The sequence below is a fragment of the Grampus griseus genome (assembly GCF_964374135.1).
Source record: "Grampus griseus genome assembly, chromosome: 18".
NCBI classification, from domain to species: Eukaryota; Metazoa; Chordata; class Mammalia; order Artiodactyla; family Delphinidae; genus Grampus; species Grampus griseus.
The window spans coordinates 69,097,149-69,117,725 of record NC_139012.1 but is presented as its reverse complement, the minus strand read 5'-3'; the positions used below and the strand labels follow the sequence as shown (position 1 = coordinate 69,117,725).

Sequence of the window (20,577 nt, the reverse complement as noted above, 5' to 3'; positions counted from 1 at the left end):
CCAGTTGATTTTGAAAACGTTAACTGTGTACATGATTTCTGTATTTGTTAATTCCAGGTGGTCATTGAAGGTATATGAAATCTACTTGGTAGGCTTTTGTTGGCTATTAATTTGTTTTTATGTATTTGTGATATTTTAAATTGAACTATTAAAAGGTTCTGTAGTCTTCTATTTTCCCAATTTAAATGCCTTCTTTTAGTTGTTCTAAACTTTTCATGTTTTAGTCTTTATTTGGTACATGTAATACCCCTTCTACTCTATAGGGATGTAAGTTTTATTTTTATAATTATGTTTTATATTATTTGTATAATACTAATCTTTCAATATATTGTTCTTTGTCACAGAGGATATTACACTATTCTCAGTTTTCTTTGCAGTTTTCGTACTAGCAAAGGAGTTGGTTACTCTGCTCATTTCGTTGGCAATTGCCTGATAGTCACATCACTGAAGTCCAAAGGAAAAGGTTTTCAGCACTGTGTGAAGTATGATTTTCAACCACGCAAGGTAGGTATAAGTAAATTATCTATTGAGAATGACACAATTCACCATTCCCACTCTCTTAAAACTCACCTATTATGACTTCTGTAATATTCTCTTTTATTGGTTTTCTTGTGACTCCTACTGCTTTCCTCTTATCCTTATCTGCATTTTCTTTCTACTTTTATATCTGACTTTTGACATAAAAAGATCAGGCTCCTGACCTCTCTCATTCTCTCTCTTGCTGTGATCTGTTGTATGGCATTCTTTCAGTGAACATTCAATATGTGTTTAGAGTGCCAGACACTGTTGTAGGCACAGGAGATATGACAATGAACAAAACAGACAGCATCCTTGCTTTTGTGAAGCTTATGTTTTTTCGGGAATTTTTATTCAGTTTTATGATAGATTTCCTCCTCTATTCTTATTTCCAGAACTTTATATATTTATATATACTTTATATTCTCATCTCCCTATGAGATATGACCAAGTGAATGTCTTTCTGGCCCCGCAGCCTCAGAATGTGTAACATTGAATTTGCCATCCCAGTCCCATATCATTTATGTTCTTAAGTCCTCTGTTTTTTGTTTTTTTTTTCTTGCGGTACGCGGCCCTCTCACTGTTGTGGCCTCCCCAGTCGCGGAGCACAGGCTCCGGACGCGCAGGCTCAGCGGCCATGGCGCACGGGCCCAGCCGCTCCGCGGCATGTGGGATCTTCCCGGACCGCGGCATGAGCCCGTGTCCCCTGCATTGGCAGGCGGACTCTCAACCACTGCGCCACCAGAGAAGCCCAAGTCCTCTGTTTTGATTAAGAGGCTACTGTCTTCATAGTAGTGGAGACTTGAGTCAGCTTCAGCCCCTCTTTGATCTTTGTATCAGTCAGTTAAATTTCCAAGTCCTTTACTTAGTATTGCTGAAATATAGCTTTCACCTTTATAAAATTCTTTACATGTTGCTTAAATTCTTCATATTGCTCTCTTTTTATCTTGGATCCTCTGTCTCCTCCTCTTCCTCCTCCTGATTTATATTCCTGATCATATTATTTCACTGTTCAAACCAATCATTTACTTCTTACTTACTACAGAATAAATTAAAAATTTTAGCCTAGTCTTTCATGATTTGGATTTTATTTTCAGCTTTTTACTTAAACCTTTTATTTTGGCAAAACTGAGCTGATATACATTCTTCACTTTTTTATCTCTTCCTTTTCAAATGTTCGGTCTCGGGCCTGAAATACATTTACTTGTCCCCTTACTCTCAGCTCTAGGTCTTAAATCCCACCCCATTGTTATGTTCCATTTCACATAAGATTTCCGTGGAATCTGTCCCTGATTTGCCTTGCTTTGCTCCCCAGATACAGTCTCTCTTTCAGCATATTATTTCAGTATTTCTTATGGCTGTTATTTCTTTTAAACCTTTATTATTCATTTATATGTGCATTATTTAGTGACTATTGAGACTAAGCTATGTGTTAGATTCAATTTTGTATTTCCTCATATGCCTAATACAGAGTATTGAACTTGGTAGACTGTCAATGATATATGTTAGATAAATAAGTAAAATATGACTTTAACAACCAAAAACCGTTTTCTTTCCTAAAGGAGTAAGTTACATTTATTTGGACAGCTAATTTATATTGAGCAGTTTATTTCCCCGTAGTATGAAATAAATGGGGTATTACTATTGATACAGTGAGAAAAAGGGCATGCCTTGTTGTGGTCAGTGCTTTTTTGTAGGTAAGTATCCCAAGAACCTTTTCCATGTGGAAGTAAGAAGAAAAGCAGTCATGGCAATAAAGACCGAGTAATTTAGGTTGTTGCTATGTTATACACATTTAAAATCTAAAGCTTACTAGCCTTTTTTGTTGTTCTTCCAGCATAATAATGCATATTGCAAAGCTAAGTTAATTTTTGGAATTGTAGAGAATAGAGCAATATCCATGACCATTAAGAGAGATTTTATGCTTTTTGAAAAAGTGTTTTGCACCGGTTTAATGGAAAACACAGTTACTTCGAATGCCAACAACTGCCACATTCTTAGATCTTCATTCTGATCCTAAAATTTTGGTATATATTTTATATAATTTATTTATAATATATTATTATATATGATTTGTGTATAATATGTAAATGTACTATATAATATACAGAAATCATGCAGTATCTTTTAAATTTTCTGCACATCTATGAAAACAATATTAAAGTATTTCAACAATCATTATTCATTCAAAGATTATTCCAAGGCAAACTTTTATATGAGCTTTGTGACTTTAATTGTAGATCTGAGGAATTATGTTACTCTAATTGTAATTCTACCTTCTTCTCTCCCTTTCCTCCTTTACCTCCTCCTCCTTCTCTTTAGCTCATCCTTTTCATCTCCCTTTTCTTTCCCCTTCTTCTCCTCTCCCTCCTCTCTCTTTTCTTATTTTTCTTCCTCCTTCTTCCTCTAACCTTATTTGGTTTAGGTAACAGAACCAGTTTTTAGACTAGAGATTCAAACTTCAGAGTAACTGGTTAGTGTATGTGTGTGTATGCTGTCCTCCACTATGGATTTATAGATGATGAACTCCCTTTCTAAGTCTAATGTTAAACCTCCAGGTTTGGTAATACAGAGAGACTTTTCTTAAGGGAGATTCAGCTGATCCTAGCAGCCCTGAATCTTGTTTCCTGAGATTGAAGGTTTCACTAAATTCAGCTTAAGTAATGATGGCTTCAAGGAGAGGGATGTTGCTCTCCTGTTAATGTTTAGACCCATGAAATATACCTTTGCTTAATATCCGCTAGAATATGGATATTCAGAGACCAAGTTGAAATGTACTTTTAAAAGTCTGTTTAAAGGTAAAGAATAACAAGAGAAAATGCAGAGAAACATGCAACTGTATCATTAGATATATAGATATAATTCACTCATTATCAGCTGGGGTTTACTAGAGAGATCTTTCTTTTGTTTACTGGACTCCATCTTCGTGTCACAGTAATGAAACATTTGAAAGTCCAGAGTCTAAAAAAACAAGGGACAGAAGTATAGTTCTCCATATATACACTAATATGTATAAGATGGATAACTAATAAGAACCTGCTGTATAAAAAAAATAAGAAGTATAGTTCTCCTTCCCAAATGTTTAAGGCCTGGTCCCCCTTCCAGATTCAAGGGTCTTTCTTGGATATAGAGCAGTGATTTTGTTCACCTTCTTCAGGGCATACTCTACCCCTTATCCACAGGAACAACCATAGCAGATTTGATGAGCCCATATAAGGTGGTGAGAATGCTTCATTTCTTTTTCTTTCTTTTTTGTTTGTTTTCTTGTTTGCTTATGATCCCATGTGTATTGTGCCACATACTGAAGAAAATATTATTTTGGATGGGGTTTTCAAATATATATTTTTATTTTTACATGAGTCTAATAAAAATCTTTCTCTTATGTAAGGGATAGTTTAATAATTATTTCTATTAAAGAACGTCAATTTAACAATAATTCATTAATATATACTTAGAAAATAGCTTAAAAGTAATGATTCTAAATAAATTTATACATTAGAATGGGAGTTATATTTTCTTGATACAAATCCCACTTTTTTTCATATAAATCTCATTGCCTCTCCTCTAGAAATTCTGATTTATTAGATTTGGGATGCTACCCAGACAGTTTGCCAGATGTGCCAAATTATTTAGAATTTTAGTGGAAGCTTGTTAGAAATACAGATTAGTGGAATTATCATTTTCATGTCAGGAATATGAGTTTTTAACAATGCTTTAGGTGATTTTTCTCATCAGACAAGTTTAAGAAACAGTGGTTTAAAGAGTATAAATAAGAAAACAGCGTCAAGTTAAGGATCATATAAAATTGCCATTAACTAATAAAAAGCAATTTAACCCCTTTGTTCTCTCCCTCTCCCTCTCTTTCTCTCTCTGTCTTTACATTTTTCCCCTTTGAAAAATGCATTCCCAGTTGTAATAGGTCTCTCTCTCTGTATATATCTTGTTAGGAGCAGGATCAGGGAGTGATATGGGTTTTGAAAGGCCTTCTGTAAAGATTTTTATAAATCTTGAAAATCATTAGTATTTGATTTTACTGTTTCATTATTCGAGATAACTCCATTTTTTATTTTTTCCCTTTCTTTAGTTTTTAAAGGGTATACCCTAGCTAAGTTGTTATCCTGCCTAATAAGGGGTTTAGCTAGACTATCAAAAAGTGCTTTCCTAGTGCTACCACTTAACCAGATGTTTGACCTTGTGAAAGTGAATGTAAACAATTAGCAGATTACCTACTATGTAGTAAATTTACTCAATACATGTTAGCTACAATTGATATTTGTATAAATATCATATTACACTTTTCTGATGAATTCTTAATATGCATCCTTTTTTCTTGTTCCTGTTGTTGTATTTCTTTTATAGATCTATTTTTGAGTTTCAAACTAAATGTAGACCTCAGCATACATGTATAGTATCAGTATGCATATATAGTCTCCGAGTTTACCCCTGTTTCCTTTAGTCAAAAAATATCAAGTCAAAACTTGGGCTCTTTTGATTTAAAAAGACATTTGTCTGTTATCTGTAGAGTATATCTTGATTTACTAAGGAAAGAGAATAGAAAGGTTAATTTTCCTATAAATAAGTATTGTTCGTTCTGAGATCAATATATTCATTAAATTGTGTATTCATTTATTCACCCATTTAACCTTTAATGTTAGTGTTATGACCAAAAGCAAACTCTGTTTATAACTCCAAACTTAATTATCTGGCTAATAACTGGATAACTATATTATCTTAAGTTGATGGTACCACTACCCATTTAAGTGAAAAATTGGAAACCATCTTAGACTCCCTTTTTCTATATTAGCAGTTCCAGTCAGTTCTGTTAATTAGTTGCTGTCCCCGCTTTTTAAAATTACCAATGCCTTTGTCTTAGTGTAGGCTCCTATGGTTTTCTTACCTGGACTTTTGCTGTGATTTTCATTTATCTTCATCCACACTTGCCTAACTGCCCCACTTCCTTACTGCTGCCAGTTATGTTCCTAAACTATGGAGATGATCATTTCACTTTCCTGCTCAAAATTCTTTAATTATACCACATTATGCAAAAAGTAAAGGCCGATTACAAAAGGTGAACTATGGGTCTCTTTATGATCTGGTCTTTGTCTATTTTGCCTGCCACACCTGAACACTGAGAAAAGTTTTGTCAAACCGCTGTGCTCCATGTACCATATTAAGTTTCTTCTGCCTGGAATGTTTCCCCCTTGTTTACTCAACTGTTCTATTCATCCTTCAAGTTTAGTCTTAAGCTTTATTTTACTCTTTTAGTGAACTCTTCTCTGTTAGCCTTCCTTCTCTGTCTTTCCTTTCTACCTACCCTCAGTTAGTCATTACTTCTTTTGCTCCCATATGTGTAATTTAGATATTATCCATTGTTTTATAGTTGTTTTCATGTTTGTTTCTCTAATGAAACCTCCTTTAGGCTGTATATGTTACATTTCTTTATGTGCCTACGATCTGGGGGACACTTGCCATGAAGTAGGCCCACAGTAAATTCTTTGAATGAACGACTTTGAGGAGTAAATAATATCAATTTTGTCAGAAAAAATCTCATAATGAAGAAATAGTAGATAAAAAATAAATAGAAATATAGTCCGTGGTATCTTATTTATGGGTGTCAGATATGTATTAGGAACAGTTTTTCATAATTTTCATATATTAAAATTGTCTTTGGGCAACAGAAAATCCCTTTCTATTAATAGATATTTATTTCTGTTGTATTTAGAGGTTTAAAATTTCTAAAAATTTTATTCCAAAATATAAAGATTGTATCTCCTGTTTTACACAGATAGCATTCTGATTGAAACTTTTTAAACTCAATGAGTGTTAGAGAGGTAAATTTTAATTCTTATACGTGTAAACTTCTATAAGATTTTTCTTAAATTTATTTTAATCTCAGTTTCTTGATAATTTTATAATATTTAGAAACATGAGTCACTAAATGACCAACTTTGAAGATTTTCTTCTAATTTTAATCAGGGCCAACATATATGTTGCTTTCAGGTCAGGTGAAAGCCTCAGTTTGCAGTAAATTAAGGATGATCTAGAATAAAACAACTTTAAAACAGACATGTTTTAGGGGTTAAATGGTTTGACCTGACTTTTTTTTTATGTAATTGAGGAAAAGTGTTGCTTGTATTACTGTCTTCTGTGAGTTGTTCAGTGCACTATTTTTATTTTCTAAATCAAAATGAATAAAATTGAATTTTGTTCAAAGTATTTCAGATACCTTGAAATGATTAATATTTTAGTGGTTAAGAATTACTCTTATGGCTTTATATTATGTAAAATATGTATGAAATAAATTGAATAGTGCTTTTAACTAATCTGAAGAACAAACTTTGTACTTTATATTTTTATGTTTTTGGGGAAAACTAGTCTAAATCTCTCTTAACTGATGAAAGCATAATTGTTTAAATATCTATAAATCATTTGTATTTTTCTGTAGTTTAGAAATAATATTTCTATATTATCTGCATTAGGCTATTAACTCCAAAGAGGCCAAGGATTAGATCCACAAATTGTTATAGAACTTAAATCATCTCATATGAAAATAGACTTTAAAATGCTTTTTGTTGACACTGGTAACTATAAAATGAGAGCTGAGTATAAACTCATTCCTTGATTCTTAATTAATAGTCACACATTATTAAGTTAAACATAATTATTCCTGAATTTAATAATTCTAAATTGTGGAATTGAAATTATCTAAATCTTATTATAAATGTTAAATTTTTTTCCTTGACAGATTTCTCCTGACTGTTCAATCCAAAGTAGAATCCTAGGATATTCTTTCTCAGTTTACACTGTTCTTATTTCCCCACAGTAATCATCATGATTTTTAATTCTGTATTTGTTTACTTGTCTCATGTATGGCTCTTCCACTGCTCCATAAATTCCAGAAGAGTTTGAACCTATGGTCTGTCTGTAAAAACTGGGTATTTGCAGTGCCTGGCGCAATGCAAATGTTATTAAATGAATGAGCATAAATATAATTGTATTTCCACAATTTTTGGATCTTGGTATAGTGGAAGGATGTCAGTCCAGAGCTGAAAGCATTCTTGCTCCGTCTCCATCACACATTTATTCTTTATGAGTCATTTTTTTCACCTGTAAAATGAGAAATGGGAAAGGGAGTTTGAAAAAATGCTAGTGCACGATCATTAATATTCCTTCAAGCAATTTTTTGTAGTGTGGGATAAATGTTATGGTTGCTTTTAAACAGTAATAACTAAACATTACATATTGATATCCTAATTTTTTTTCATTTAAGTGGTACATGATCAGCATTGTGCACATTTACAATCGATGGAGGAACAGTGAAATTCGGTGTTATGTTAATGGACAGCTGGTGTCCTACGGTGATATGGCTTGGCATGTTAACACAAATGATGTAAGTTTTTATTTGTCTGTATTTTAATGTATTTGAGTGTTTGATCTATCACTGTTTATAGCATGAATTGAATAATAAAGTAGTTTGGTAGAAACAATACTTTTACTTAGAAATTTTTTTCTATTAAGTGAACTCTTGGTTTAATTTAGTATAATTAAATTGCTAAAAGATATGATTAATGATACAAAAAAAGGACAATTGCTTGGCCAAATTATTAAGTATTAGGTCAAAAATATAAATGCACTATTCTATTCTTTTCAGAATCTCAAGCATTAAAAGTTGTGTCTTATACCTTATTTTGATGGGAAAGCAAGACCTTAAACAGAACGAATAAGTATAACATGTGACTATTATTTACTAGATAAATGGTGATAAATACTGTGGAGAAAAACTAAGTGGGAACAAATATAAAAGTGTAGGTATAGGGAAGGAAGAAGCCAGATGGTCCAGAGATGGTCTTAGTGAGAAGAGTGGAGGAAGAAAGCCATGTGAATATTTGGAGGAAATATCACATTCAGTGGAAGCAGTGAGTTCAAAAGCTTTGAGGCAGAAGTAGAAAGTTTATCTTGGTTTTTACATTTTTTTAAAGGTTTTTTTTTTTTTTTAAAGACTCAAATAAAACAAAAATCAAAGAAGAATCTGTGATGAAACGAGTTAGAGATTGCAGAGTTTGAAATATTTACTGTCTGTTACTTTACAGAAACAGTTTGCTTGTTCTGTCCTAGAAACTCATAGTTGGGTCACAGTCAATAAATATTTATGAGAATGATTTTTTTCAGAATTAGAATATTCACATGAAATTCTGCTTCATATTTGCCCTCCAAAGGGGACAGTCTTTTCTATTGCAGAGTGATTTTGTTGACTGTCATGACTCTGTAGTCATATTTAAAAAGAGAAAGGGAGAAAAGACTGATTTTTCACTTATTTGCAATATTCCAAGAAATGGAGAGGCCTGGACAATAACACATATACACACATACATTATGCAGTCAGTTCTTAATTTCCTATACTTTTAATTAAAGATTGGGTATTTTATGAGGAGTGTCTTTCTTTCTACCTCATTCACAATTTTTTGGTTATTTTACTGAGGCACCAAAGGGATTCCATACATATATAATGTCTTGCTTATCATATTCCAGTGTAGAATAACCTGTGAGGTTGGGAGGACTGAACTGAACAGTGACTGCTTTCACTGGTCTGGATAGGTGGGGCCACGTATTAGGTGAGAATTAAGAAGTAGAGGTGGGAAGGGTCTTGTTAAGTGTGGTTTCTTAGGTGCTGAACTCCCCAGATGGAGAGCACTGTACCATCTGCTTTAGTCAGCAGATTTTGGTGATTATTGTTTATCTGATTCTGCATAGTTCCTACTCATGTAAGAGAAGGAAGTGATTTTTCTTTGTGTCCTTAACTTAGTGTAGAGAAATAGAGAAATGTATCCATAGTGGAGAAATTAGGTAGAACTTTTAAAATTCAGTCCAGTGTGTTTATGGTTAAATTTGGAATAGTCATTATGTTGATTCAGATGACTATCTATGGACAATTACAAACAATTACAGTTTTAAAATTTATTTTACTTTTGTAAATAAATAGTTATAAGCCCTTTTGCTTTTAACCATAGAACTTGGAGAGTTGGTCAGGTGATTATTGAGTAGATGGTTATTGTTTGTTTGCTTGCCCATAAATATGAAACATTTAACTGATTAACTTTCCCTAAAAAATCTTTAGTTGTTTTTTATTATTTAAATATTCCATAGAGTCTTAATTGTTGCTTTCTTCTGTTATTATTGTTATGCCTTATGGTATTCCTGACAATGAAGGCAGGTGTCCTTAAATATTTTGTCATTACAAAATAAAACATTTGATTTTTTTATGACTTTTAAACTAGAGCTATGACAAGTGCTTTCTCGGATCTTCAGAAACTGCTGATGCAAATAGGGTATTCTGTGGTCAACTTGGTGCCGTGTATGTGTTCAGTGAAGCCCTCAACCCTGCACAGATATTTGCAATTCATCAGTTAGGACCTGGATATAAGGTAGTAAAACCATCTTATTATAAATTCTATGGAAAGTTTTAGGTGTGAAATGTGATACAATATAATATATAGTGATAGACTTTCTTCAATGTGGTTTAAAAGTCATCTCTGTATTTTGGAACTGAGTTATTATTATATGTTTCATTTTGTTTCAAAGGTGCTTTTTCACTTTTTAAGTATTTTCCCTTCATGAACTTCTTTTATTCTTTAGAATGTTTTCTAATGTTGAAGCTGTGGCTTTTCTTGACATAATTCTGAAATAATAAATTTTATAAAACCATATTGCTTAATGTGGTATTTGAAATCTCAAATTTTGAAATATATAAATTATATTATGAACAATTGAAATGTTAGAAATAACTCGAAAAGAATAGTTAATTATTTAGAAGGAAAATGATGTAAAATATTACATGTAGCTGAAATTATTCAGTTTTAGCTTCTATTCTTGTTTGTCCTTTGCAGTAGGCAAGGAAGTGGGTACAGTAGTGCATATCCTAATTTTGCAAAACTAATTATTTAATGTGATTTATCATATTCTTCTGGTTTTTTGACTTTAAAAACAAAGATATATTTAAGCAAGATATTACGTTCACATATATGAATTAGTTCTTAATGGGCAGTACACCTGGCTGGGGAAATATGTGAGTTTTGTTTAAGTCACATTAGGAATTGTGATATCCCAAGCTGTTTGGAGCTGAGCGAGAATTCTAAAGTGTAAGTCAAAGTATTTGTTTTTCTGAAGAAGCACGTGTCTTTCATGTAAGAGTTTTTTTTTTTTTTTTTAAATTACTGTTTAAATAATCAATGTGAAGATTGTGTTATAGAAAAGGAGTACTAAACATTAAAAATATTTCTTCTTTGCCTTTGGATTTTTGGATTAACATTTCTTTTTAAATTTTTATGTTCTATATTGGACATATAAGTAACAGTTTGAATTTACCCTTATTAAAAGATATTTCTGTTCCCAATGATTTTAATAACCATAATAATATTGAATGACAATAGTGCTGTCATTTTTATGTCAAGGTGACAGTATTTACTACCATCTTTTTTCCATATCATTTTATTTGTTTTACTATCCCTAGAAATGGATTTACGCTTGTACAGCCACTTTTTCTTTCATGGGTCCTTTTATTGGGTTTGAGTCCTAGTTTGGCCATGTGTTGGCTTTGCATGGAAATGTTTCTGTAATTCAGATATTTGGGCTAATATGCAACTTGCCTTCCTTTCATACTTCTTTGCCTTGTTCCATATTAATATGTGAAGTTGCTTTCTTCAAGCACTAACAGAGTGATGTTAAGTAGAGTGACAAACCAATGAAATATAAATAAAGGTAGAAAATCAAGAAAATACAGATGTGCAAATCATAAATCCAGTATGATTGCTATAGTGAAATTTCAGAATTGGTGGGAGCTTCTTGGCAGCAAAAAGGAAAAAGGGTTAAACATAAGTAGTTATATAATTCTCCATTCAGAAAGGCGCAAACATTGTTCTGAACCACTTTGCAAACTTAGCAATTTGTCATATGGCTCTTTCTTATCACATTCTTTTATACCAACAGTGAAAATAAGTAGTAACTCTGTGTCACCTTGTTTGTACACAAGTACCCAAGTGATGAAGAATCTATTCCTTGAATCCGAACATAGACAATAGAGTACCTACATCAGAGTCAGAACTTTTAAAAGAAAATGGCTCTAAATTTTGAGCATTTCATGAAAATGTATTTCATTAAGATTTGAAAGTTCCCTGTCTGTAGGCATAGCCTGCTGGGCCCCTTATTGTTGATGGAGGTTGACTGTAAGTCCATGGGTGCATGTGTGTTTTCTCAACTTGTAAATTTTAAAAGTACAATTACTATCAGGACAGGCATCTGCAAAAATTTTGTCATTAAAAAGTTATTTCTGGAAATTCAGAAAATGAAGGAAAGGTGCAGAGGATGCAAATGAATATCAGACTGTGTTATGACAGGGAAAAAGGCTGAGGTGGTTCACACATTATAGTCTCAATTTTCTTGGTAAAGTAGGAGGCAAGGTTACTTCCCGTCAATGAAGCGATAGTGGGTTACAGTGGAATTTTTAAGGTATGTAGGACATATTAATTAGTTGAAATTTTACAAATGAAGCTTACATCATTAGTTGTTATATAATAACACAGTATTTATATTTTTTGCCTCAGAATCTCTGGAGAAAAGAGACAGCATAAAAGAGTTGTATTGGTCAGACAGTATTGTTTGTGGTTCTGAGCTTAATGTAGATCGCATGTCAACATCTGGGCTTTAAAATAAATAAAATAAATTAATTCTCCCCCAAATAATGTCTTCAGAATATCTATACTGTGAAGCCTGTCTCAAGTGATTTTGACCTGTGGATCATGAGAGTGCTAAATAATTTTCTTTATGTGGTTTTGAGCAGTGTAACTTGTCAGTGAATATTTTGTATTTGGTTATCTTTGGTAAATGGCAAATGAGGAAAGATATCACTAATCAGTTAAATAACTCATTAGGTTTGGAAGAAATTTGTAAAATACAGACTTTCTCAGTGTAACTTTCTGTAGTATAGTAAAATTTACTCTGAGTTAAGTTGATTTTGGAGCTCCATTTGGTTGGAGTTATTGAATGTTTACAAGATTATGAAGTCATATATAAGGTGGCCTTTTGACATAAACTTGCAGAACAGATTTTAACAAAGTTTAGATATTTCATAATCATTACTGGAGATTTCTTAATTATCAAATAACCTATGTGTCAAGCAATTAGTCTTCATTGCTAGATATTTCAGTATTTAGTTTTGTGTTCTGTCTTACATTCAAGAAAATGATAGCATCATGATGTTTTAACAGTTTATTATATTAGGATAAAAGCCTAACTGATAAGAGAAAATGTATAAAACAACCTCCAGAACAAGAAATCCACTTTGGAGATTTTCCAAAACTCGTATGGAAGGGAAAGCTCCTAAGAAACTGATATTCCCACAAATAACCGTGTAAAAACTCTGGACATCACGCTGAAAAATCCACCTGAGGGCCTTGGTGACTGAATAAAAAGCAGGGATGTTTTAGAGGGGAGTCAAAACATGGAACAAGTGGTCAGCATGGGCTGAGTTTCTCATTTTTCTATTTTGATGTACCAACTTCCCAGCCAGAAAAATTAAGGTAACAAGCACTAGGGCAAGCAGCACTACAGGGTGATTAATGGGCCCCCAGAAAAGAGGCAGTCGGAAAAGGGTCTGAATTCTATATTTTAAAAAAACACAGTTAAAATCTATGTCTGACCCATGAAACCATGTATGATCATGACAAACGGATAGTAGATTGTAAATAAGACTTCAGGAACTGAATTGAGATCTGAGACACCACACATAGAAGGCATGACAATCTGTAATTGTATCTAAACAAGAAAACGACCCCCCAAAACAAAATCATCTGGATTTTTTCAGAATATAGTCTCCACAGGATAATATTCAAAATGTCCAGCATATCATCACAAATTACTCATCCTATGAAGAGCTAGGAAAATGTGACTTATTCTCAAGGGAAGAGAAAATCGGCACATGCCACCTCCAAGATAACGTAGAATTGTTTAATTATCACATGAAGACTTTAAAGGACTTTTTATAACCAGCAGTGTAAAGAAATTTGCTTGTAATGAATTAACAGGTGGGAATTATCAACCACAAAATAAAAAAATCAAATGGAAAATTTGGAACTAAAATATATATATTTAAAGTAAAAAGAAATCCACTGTTTGCTTATTAGCAGAATGGACATGAACGAAAAATAAATGAACTTGGATATAGATTGAAACATTAGAAGAGAGATAGAAAAGATTGGGGGGAAAGAACTGAAGAGATTTATGGGACAGTCTTGAAATCTAATATGTAAAGTGATGAAATAAAAATTTACATTTGAAGGCAAGACAAGAAAAATTTAAACATAAGGTTTTTCTCTGCCCTTTGGACTCCTTTCTCCTTTCTGGTGTGCATTGTGCATCTGCATTATGCATTAACCAGACCTCTCCAACGCAGAAATACCTGCTCAACCATAAAGATCAGTTTTTCTCCTTCTATTGCCAGCCATATAACTCCTTAGAAGATAACAATCCTTTATCAATTCTGTAAGGAGTCATGATGACCCACTACTTGCCTTGTACTTGCAGACATGTTTGGTGAACTTTATATACAATGCCAGTATATCATTTCCCTTAAAGATAGCAATTGGTGCAGAACAGACTGGAGATACTGGGCCACACCTAATAGAAGTTTTTAGCTTAAATACTTAGGACCTTATTAATGCTACTAGTTATAATACTTGTATTCTGCCTGTTTTACAAGATTATTGTTCCTTGTATTACCAAATGTGTTACTGAGCCTCAGATAAAATTAATGATTATTAGGTGACTTGAAATGATTGACCAAATATATAGTCATATGAGATCAATGATGGTAATAGTATAACTCTAGATATGGGAAAAAACAACAAGAGGGAACCATTTCCTGGACCATAACAGACTAGTGAAAGAGGAGGTCCACAGGCCTTTGGCTACTGTTAACAGGGCCTAGTCCAGTAACAGCACATTGGGTGGCCTGTCAACAAAATCCTCGCCTGACATGGGACTGAGTATTCTTAGTGCCATGGGACAAATTCGTTCAGAAATGCCTCCCAAACTGAAAAGGAAGGGATTGGAAAATAATGTTTCCCACCATCCAGTTCTACAAGAATCAAGTCATTAGCCACTGCAGTTGCTGACTTTTAATACACGCTGAAAGGAGTTCAGGGCAGAGACCAGGAATGAGACACTCTGTGCTCTGGGAAAACTGGCAGAACTGGCCTTCAGATAGTTTGATATTTTCAGGAGAAGGTTTTATGAACCCAAACTCATACGTTTTCCCATACTTAGAAAAGCACTAAAATCATGAACTAAAAGTCTGTTCCTCATGACTAGCATCAGCCTTCTACTGAGATATGCGTTTGGTTGCATGTACCCTCTTCACCAAAATGTCATATATACTTGACCTTTCCCCCCTTTACCTTTTGGGAGCTGTTCTCAGAACTCACTAAGAGGCTGTCTCCTGGGTTATAATCCTCAAATTTGGCTTGAATAAAAATTTCCACTTCTTTCTCATATGATTATTGATTAACTTTTAATTGAAAAAAGTGTGAGAGAAGGGGGCAGAAAAAATATTTGAGGAATAGTAGAATTCCTCAAATATTTCCTCAAATAGTAGAAACTTTCCCAAATTTGTTGAAAAACTATTTATAGACTGAAGAAACTCAGCAAACTCCAAACAAAATAAATTTAAGGAGTACCATAGAAGGCATATTATAGTAAAACTGCAGAAAACCAAAGGAAAGAGAAAATCTTGAAAGCAAGCAGAGAAAAACTAGACATAAATAAGGTAAAGAATCATTTGAGTAACTGCACACTTCTCATTAGAAATCAGGGAAGCCATAGAGCTGGAGCAAAACCTGTCAACCCAGAATTTTTCATTCAGTGAATATATTCTTTAAGTTTTATAAATGAAAATTAAGATAATTTGTTGCTACCAGATGTACATTACAGACTGGAGAAGGAAAGTTGGATCATTAGGAATGAATGAAGACCATTAGGAATGCTAACTGTATGGGTAAAAATAAAATATCCTTTCTGTTATTTTCTTTAAAATAAACAAAACTGATTAAAGAAAACATTACTACACTGTCCTTTTGGTTTATAATGTATATAAATGTAATATATATGGCAACTCTAACAGTAGGTTCTGGGGAGGGGATATAAATGGAGCTATATGGTTGCAGACTTTCCATATTTTATAAAGTGTCTGTGATATAATGATATTGACTGAAATTCAATAGCCAAGACAAAAAAAAATGACAAATTTTAAATCATTTTCTTTTTTTGAAATGTAAGTATTATTTAATTTCCCTACAGCCTATGCTGTAGACCTCTTTTTCAAATCAAAGGTAACATATATTCAATACATACTTAATAGAAAGGAAAAACAAAATAAATTAATGCAAGCCAATAGAGACTGAATATGAATAAGAATCATTCACTCTTTCAGTCATTCTTTCTTTTAGTAAATATTACTATTAAATATTGTTTTTTGGCATTGTTATTCTAGGTGTTCAGGGGTTAGGGATATGATAGTGAATAAAACAGACAGGAATCCCTGCTTTGACAGAGAAAGACAAATACTGTATTTTTTTACTTAATATGTGGAATCTAAAAAACAAATCAACAAATACACCAAAATAGAAACATATTCACAGATACAGAGAACAAACTAGTGATTGCTGGAGGAAAGGTGGGAGGATGGGTGAAATATATCAAGGGGATTAAGAGATACACACTACCAGTTATAAAACAAGTCACATAGATGTAATGTACAGCCCAAGGAATATTATAAATAGTATTACAATAACTTTGTATAGTGTGTAATCTATAAAACTATTGAAGCAGTCACTAAACATAGTGACTAATATAAGTCACTATATTATAAGTACATCTTATAATTATTATAAGTCACTGTATTATAAGTACACTATAAGTACATCTGAAAATAATATAAGTCAACTGTACTTCAATAAAAAAAAATTCCTGCCTTTATTGGGGGGAAAGAGGATGTACATTATCATGGGAGGAGACAGACAACAAAACAAAATAAAAATATATATATAATGTGCTAGATGGTGATAAGTACAATGTGAAAAATAAAGTAGATAAAAAACAGGGAAAGTGGTAGACTGCAGTTTAAAATAGAGTGATTAGAAGAGGTTTTACTAAAGACCTCAAGGAGATGAAGTTGATGCCAGCCACGTGCATCTGGGGAACAGCTTTCAGGGCAAATGGAAGGGCAAGTCTTAAGGGCATTGGTAGGCTCTGACTTGGTAGATTAAAAAACACTGTGACTGTATTTCCTTGTGACTAGGATAGAGAGAGGCAGAGGGAGAGTAGTAGGAGATAAATTCAGGTATCAATTAAAGACTTGCAGATGATTGTTCTGACTTTGCTTTTTACTCTTGAGTGAGAGGGAAAGCCTTTGGAGAGTCTTGAGTGGATTGATCTGATATCAATATTAAAAGCATCAGTGGCAATAGAGAGACTAGTTAGAAGGCTATTGCAAATATTTAGGTGAAAGACGATGGTAGTTTAGACAAGGCTGATAGCAGTGGAAAGTAATGGGACTTGACTGGATTTTGATAAAGCATACCTAAACTAAAACTCTAAGAGGACAGCTTTTGGATGTATTTTGGAAGTAAAGTGAGTAGGATATTCTGTCACTATAAATATGGGGTAAAGGAGCAAGAGAGGATTCAAAGGTGACCCAGTGCTTGAATAACTGAATTGATGGATTTGTTATTTACTGAGATGGGAAAGACTTGGAAGGACTAAGTTTTGGGGAGGAAGATCAAGAGTTTGGCTTTTGACATGTTAAATTTGAAATGCCTATTAGACATCTAAATGGAGAAATGAGATAAGTCTGGAGCTTAGGAGAGAAGTGTAGTTTGGAGATAGAAGTTTAAAGTTGACAGGATATAGACAGGATTTAAAGCCCCAAGACTGGATTTAGGTACCAATAAAGTGAGTTGAGAGACAAAAGATGACTGAGTAATGAGTCTAAAGGAAGAGGAAATGATTAACTTTCAAATGCTGCTGACAGGTTGAGTAAATTGAGGACTGAAAAATGTCTACTGAATTTAGCAGCATGGAGGTCATGAGTAATCTTGATTATCACACCTTAGGCAATTAGTTGAAGTGGGAGGAAAAAAACTTTAATGAAGACAGTAGTGTCCAGAATTCAAAGAGAAGCATTAAATGTTTTTATAAATGAACGTATAGTTTAGTTTTGCTTGTTTCATTCTATAGTACAGGGGTCCCCAACCCCTGTGCCACAGACCGGAAGTGGTCTGTGGCCTGTTAGGAACCAGGCCACACAGCAGGAGGTGAGTGGTGGATGAGCGAGCAAAGCTTCATCTGTATTTACAGCTGCTCCCCATTGCTTGCATTACTGCCTGAGCTCCGTCTCCTGTCAGATCAGTGGTGGCATTAGATTCTCATAGGAGCACGAACTGCTGTGAACTGCACATGCGAGGGATCTAGGCTGTGCACTCCTTATGAGACTCTAATGCCTGATGATTTGAGGTGGAGCTGAGGCAGTGATGCTAGTGCTGGGGAGTGGCTGCAAATACAGATTATCATCAGCAGAGAGGTTTGACTGCACAGAGACCATAATAAATCAGTTGCTTGCAGACTTATATCAAAACCCTATCAGTGAGTGGCAAGTGACAATTAAGCTGCATCTGGTGGCAGGTTTTATAGTGGCAAGTGAGTTGATGTACTTCAATTATACAGCTGCATCTGGTGGTGGGCTTTAAGTCAGAATCCAACACTTAATTTAGTCCACGCGTGGCCCGCCCATTATTTTATTTACCACTTCTGTGTGTGCCTCTTTCCTGCCCTGCACACTTGTCTCAGTCACAGTTTTGGTAAGCCCACAAGCTAACCCTAGCCAAAATGAGTAAAAATCAAACGTCGCTGGAGAGCTTCTTTGAAAAGGGAGAAAGACCCAATGATGAGAGAGCAGAAGACTCTAAGAATGCCAACAAAAAGAAAGCTGCATTTAAAAGAAAAAAACAAGAGTCCTAGTTAAATTATGGGTTCATTGAAACAGGTGATTCACATTCTCCAAGCCCGCTTTGTATAATACGTGGCGACTCTCTATCCAACAAATCCATGAAACCTTCAAAACTGCTTTGCCGCATGGAGACCAAGCACCCTGCATTAAAAGACAAGACTTTGGAGTTTTTCAAAAGAAAAAAACGTGAACATGAAGAACAGAAGCAATTACTGAAGGCCACCACTTCATCAAATGTGTCTGCACTGAGAGCATCGTTCTTAGTGGCTAACCGCATTTCTAAAGCTAAGAAGCCCTTTACTGTTGGTGAAGAGTTGATCCTGCCTGCTGCTAAGGACATTTGTCGTGAACTTTTAGAAGAGGCTGCAGTTCAAAAGGTGGCACATGTTCCTCTTTCGGCTAGCACCATAACTAGATGAATTGATGAAATAGCAGAGGATATTGAGGCACAATTTTTAGAGATGATTAATGAGTCACCGTGGTACGCAATCCAGGTTGACGAGTCTACCGATGTTGACAAGGCAACAGTGCTTGTTTTTGTGCGATATATTTTTCAGGAGGATGTGCATGAGGGTATGTTATGTGCACTTTTGTTGCCAACCAACACCACAGCTACAGAACTATTCAATCTTTGAATGATTACACATCAGGAAAACTGAATTGGGCATTTTGTGTCAGTATATGCACGGACAGAGTGGCTGCCATGACTGGATGGCTTTCTGGTTTCACTACTTGGGTCAAAAGAGGTCGCTTCTGAATGTGTGTCTACCCACTGTGTCATCCATAGAGAAGTTCTGGCTAGACGAAAAATGTCGACTGAACTTAACAACATTTTGCAGGATGTGATTAAAATTATCAACCACATTAAGGCACATGGCCTTAACTCACGTCTGTTCGTGCAGCTCTGTGAGGAGATGGACGCAGAGCACACACATCTTCTCTTATACACAGAAGTGAGATGGCTTTCTAAAGGGAGATCCCTGGCCAGAGTTTTTGAGTTCCGAAAGCTGCTCCAGAGATTTGTTTTAGAAAAACAGTCACCACTGGCAGCACGTTTCAGTGACACAGAATGGGTCGCAAAACTTGGTTACTTGTATGACATATTCAACCTGCTCAACGAACTCAGTCTGTGACTTCAGGGGAGAACAGCAGCTGTGTTCAAGTCAGTAGATAAAGTGGCTGCATTCAAAGCCAAACTGGAATTATGGGGGCAACGAGTGAACATTGGGATTTTTGACATGTTTCAAACATTAGCAGAGATTTTGAAATAGACTGAGCCAGGGCCTTTTCGCTCCCAGCTGGTGCATGATCACCTATCTCAGCTTTCAAGAGTTTGAGCATTACTTCCCAACCACAAAAGACCCCTGAACTGGGAAGGAGTAGATTCACTTATTCGTGAATAAGCCAGGTGAATCGACTTTGTCCATGCTAGAAGAGGATCAACTGCCTGATCCTTGGCAAATGACAGTGGCCTTAAAAGTATGTTTGAGACGACTTCAAATCTCCATATGTCTGGATTAAAGTCAGGCAGAATATCCTGAGATTGCCACAAAAGCACTGAAAAGCCTGCTTGCATTTCCAACATCCTATCTTTGTGAAGCAGGGTTTTCTGCAGTGACAGCAAGCAGAATGAGATCACGGAGTAGACTGGATGTAAGCAACACACCTCGGGTGTCACTATCTCTAATCACCCCCAGATGGGACCATCTAGTTGCAAGAAAACAAGCTCCCACTGATTCTGCATTATGGTGAGTTGTATAATTATTTCATTATATATTACATGTTATAATAACAGAAATGAAGTGCACAATAAATGTAATGCTCTTGAATCATCCAGAAACCTCCTTCCCGCCGGTCTGTGGAAAAATTGTCTTCCACAAAACCAGTCCCTGGTGCCAAAAAGGTTGGGGACCACTGCTATAGTACGTTTCATACCAAGACGTTCTCTCTTCTTTTGTGATACTCCACTCCATTTCCATCATTTTTTTCTTTTTGAGGAACTGTTTATA

The 20,577-nt window shown here is 34.5% G+C and overlaps 1 protein-coding gene across 3 annotated transcripts in view; it reads left to right on the top strand.

Annotated features, from left to right (window-relative positions):
• NBEA (neurobeachin) overlaps positions 1–20,577 on the top strand; it is a gene marked incomplete at its 5' end in the record, with an annotated part of 629,414 nt that overhangs the window by 66,178 nt on the left and 542,659 nt on the right. For all 3 annotated transcript variants that reach the window (XM_082675501.1, XM_082675500.1, XM_082675503.1), the window contains 3 exons: positions 378–504; positions 7,787–7,906; positions 9,792–9,938. In XM_082675501.1, the coding sequence (XP_082531627.1) occupies positions 378–504; positions 7,787–7,906; positions 9,792–9,938 (394 nt within the window). The remainder of the gene's footprint in view (positions 1–377; positions 505–7,786; positions 7,907–9,791; positions 9,939–20,577) is intronic.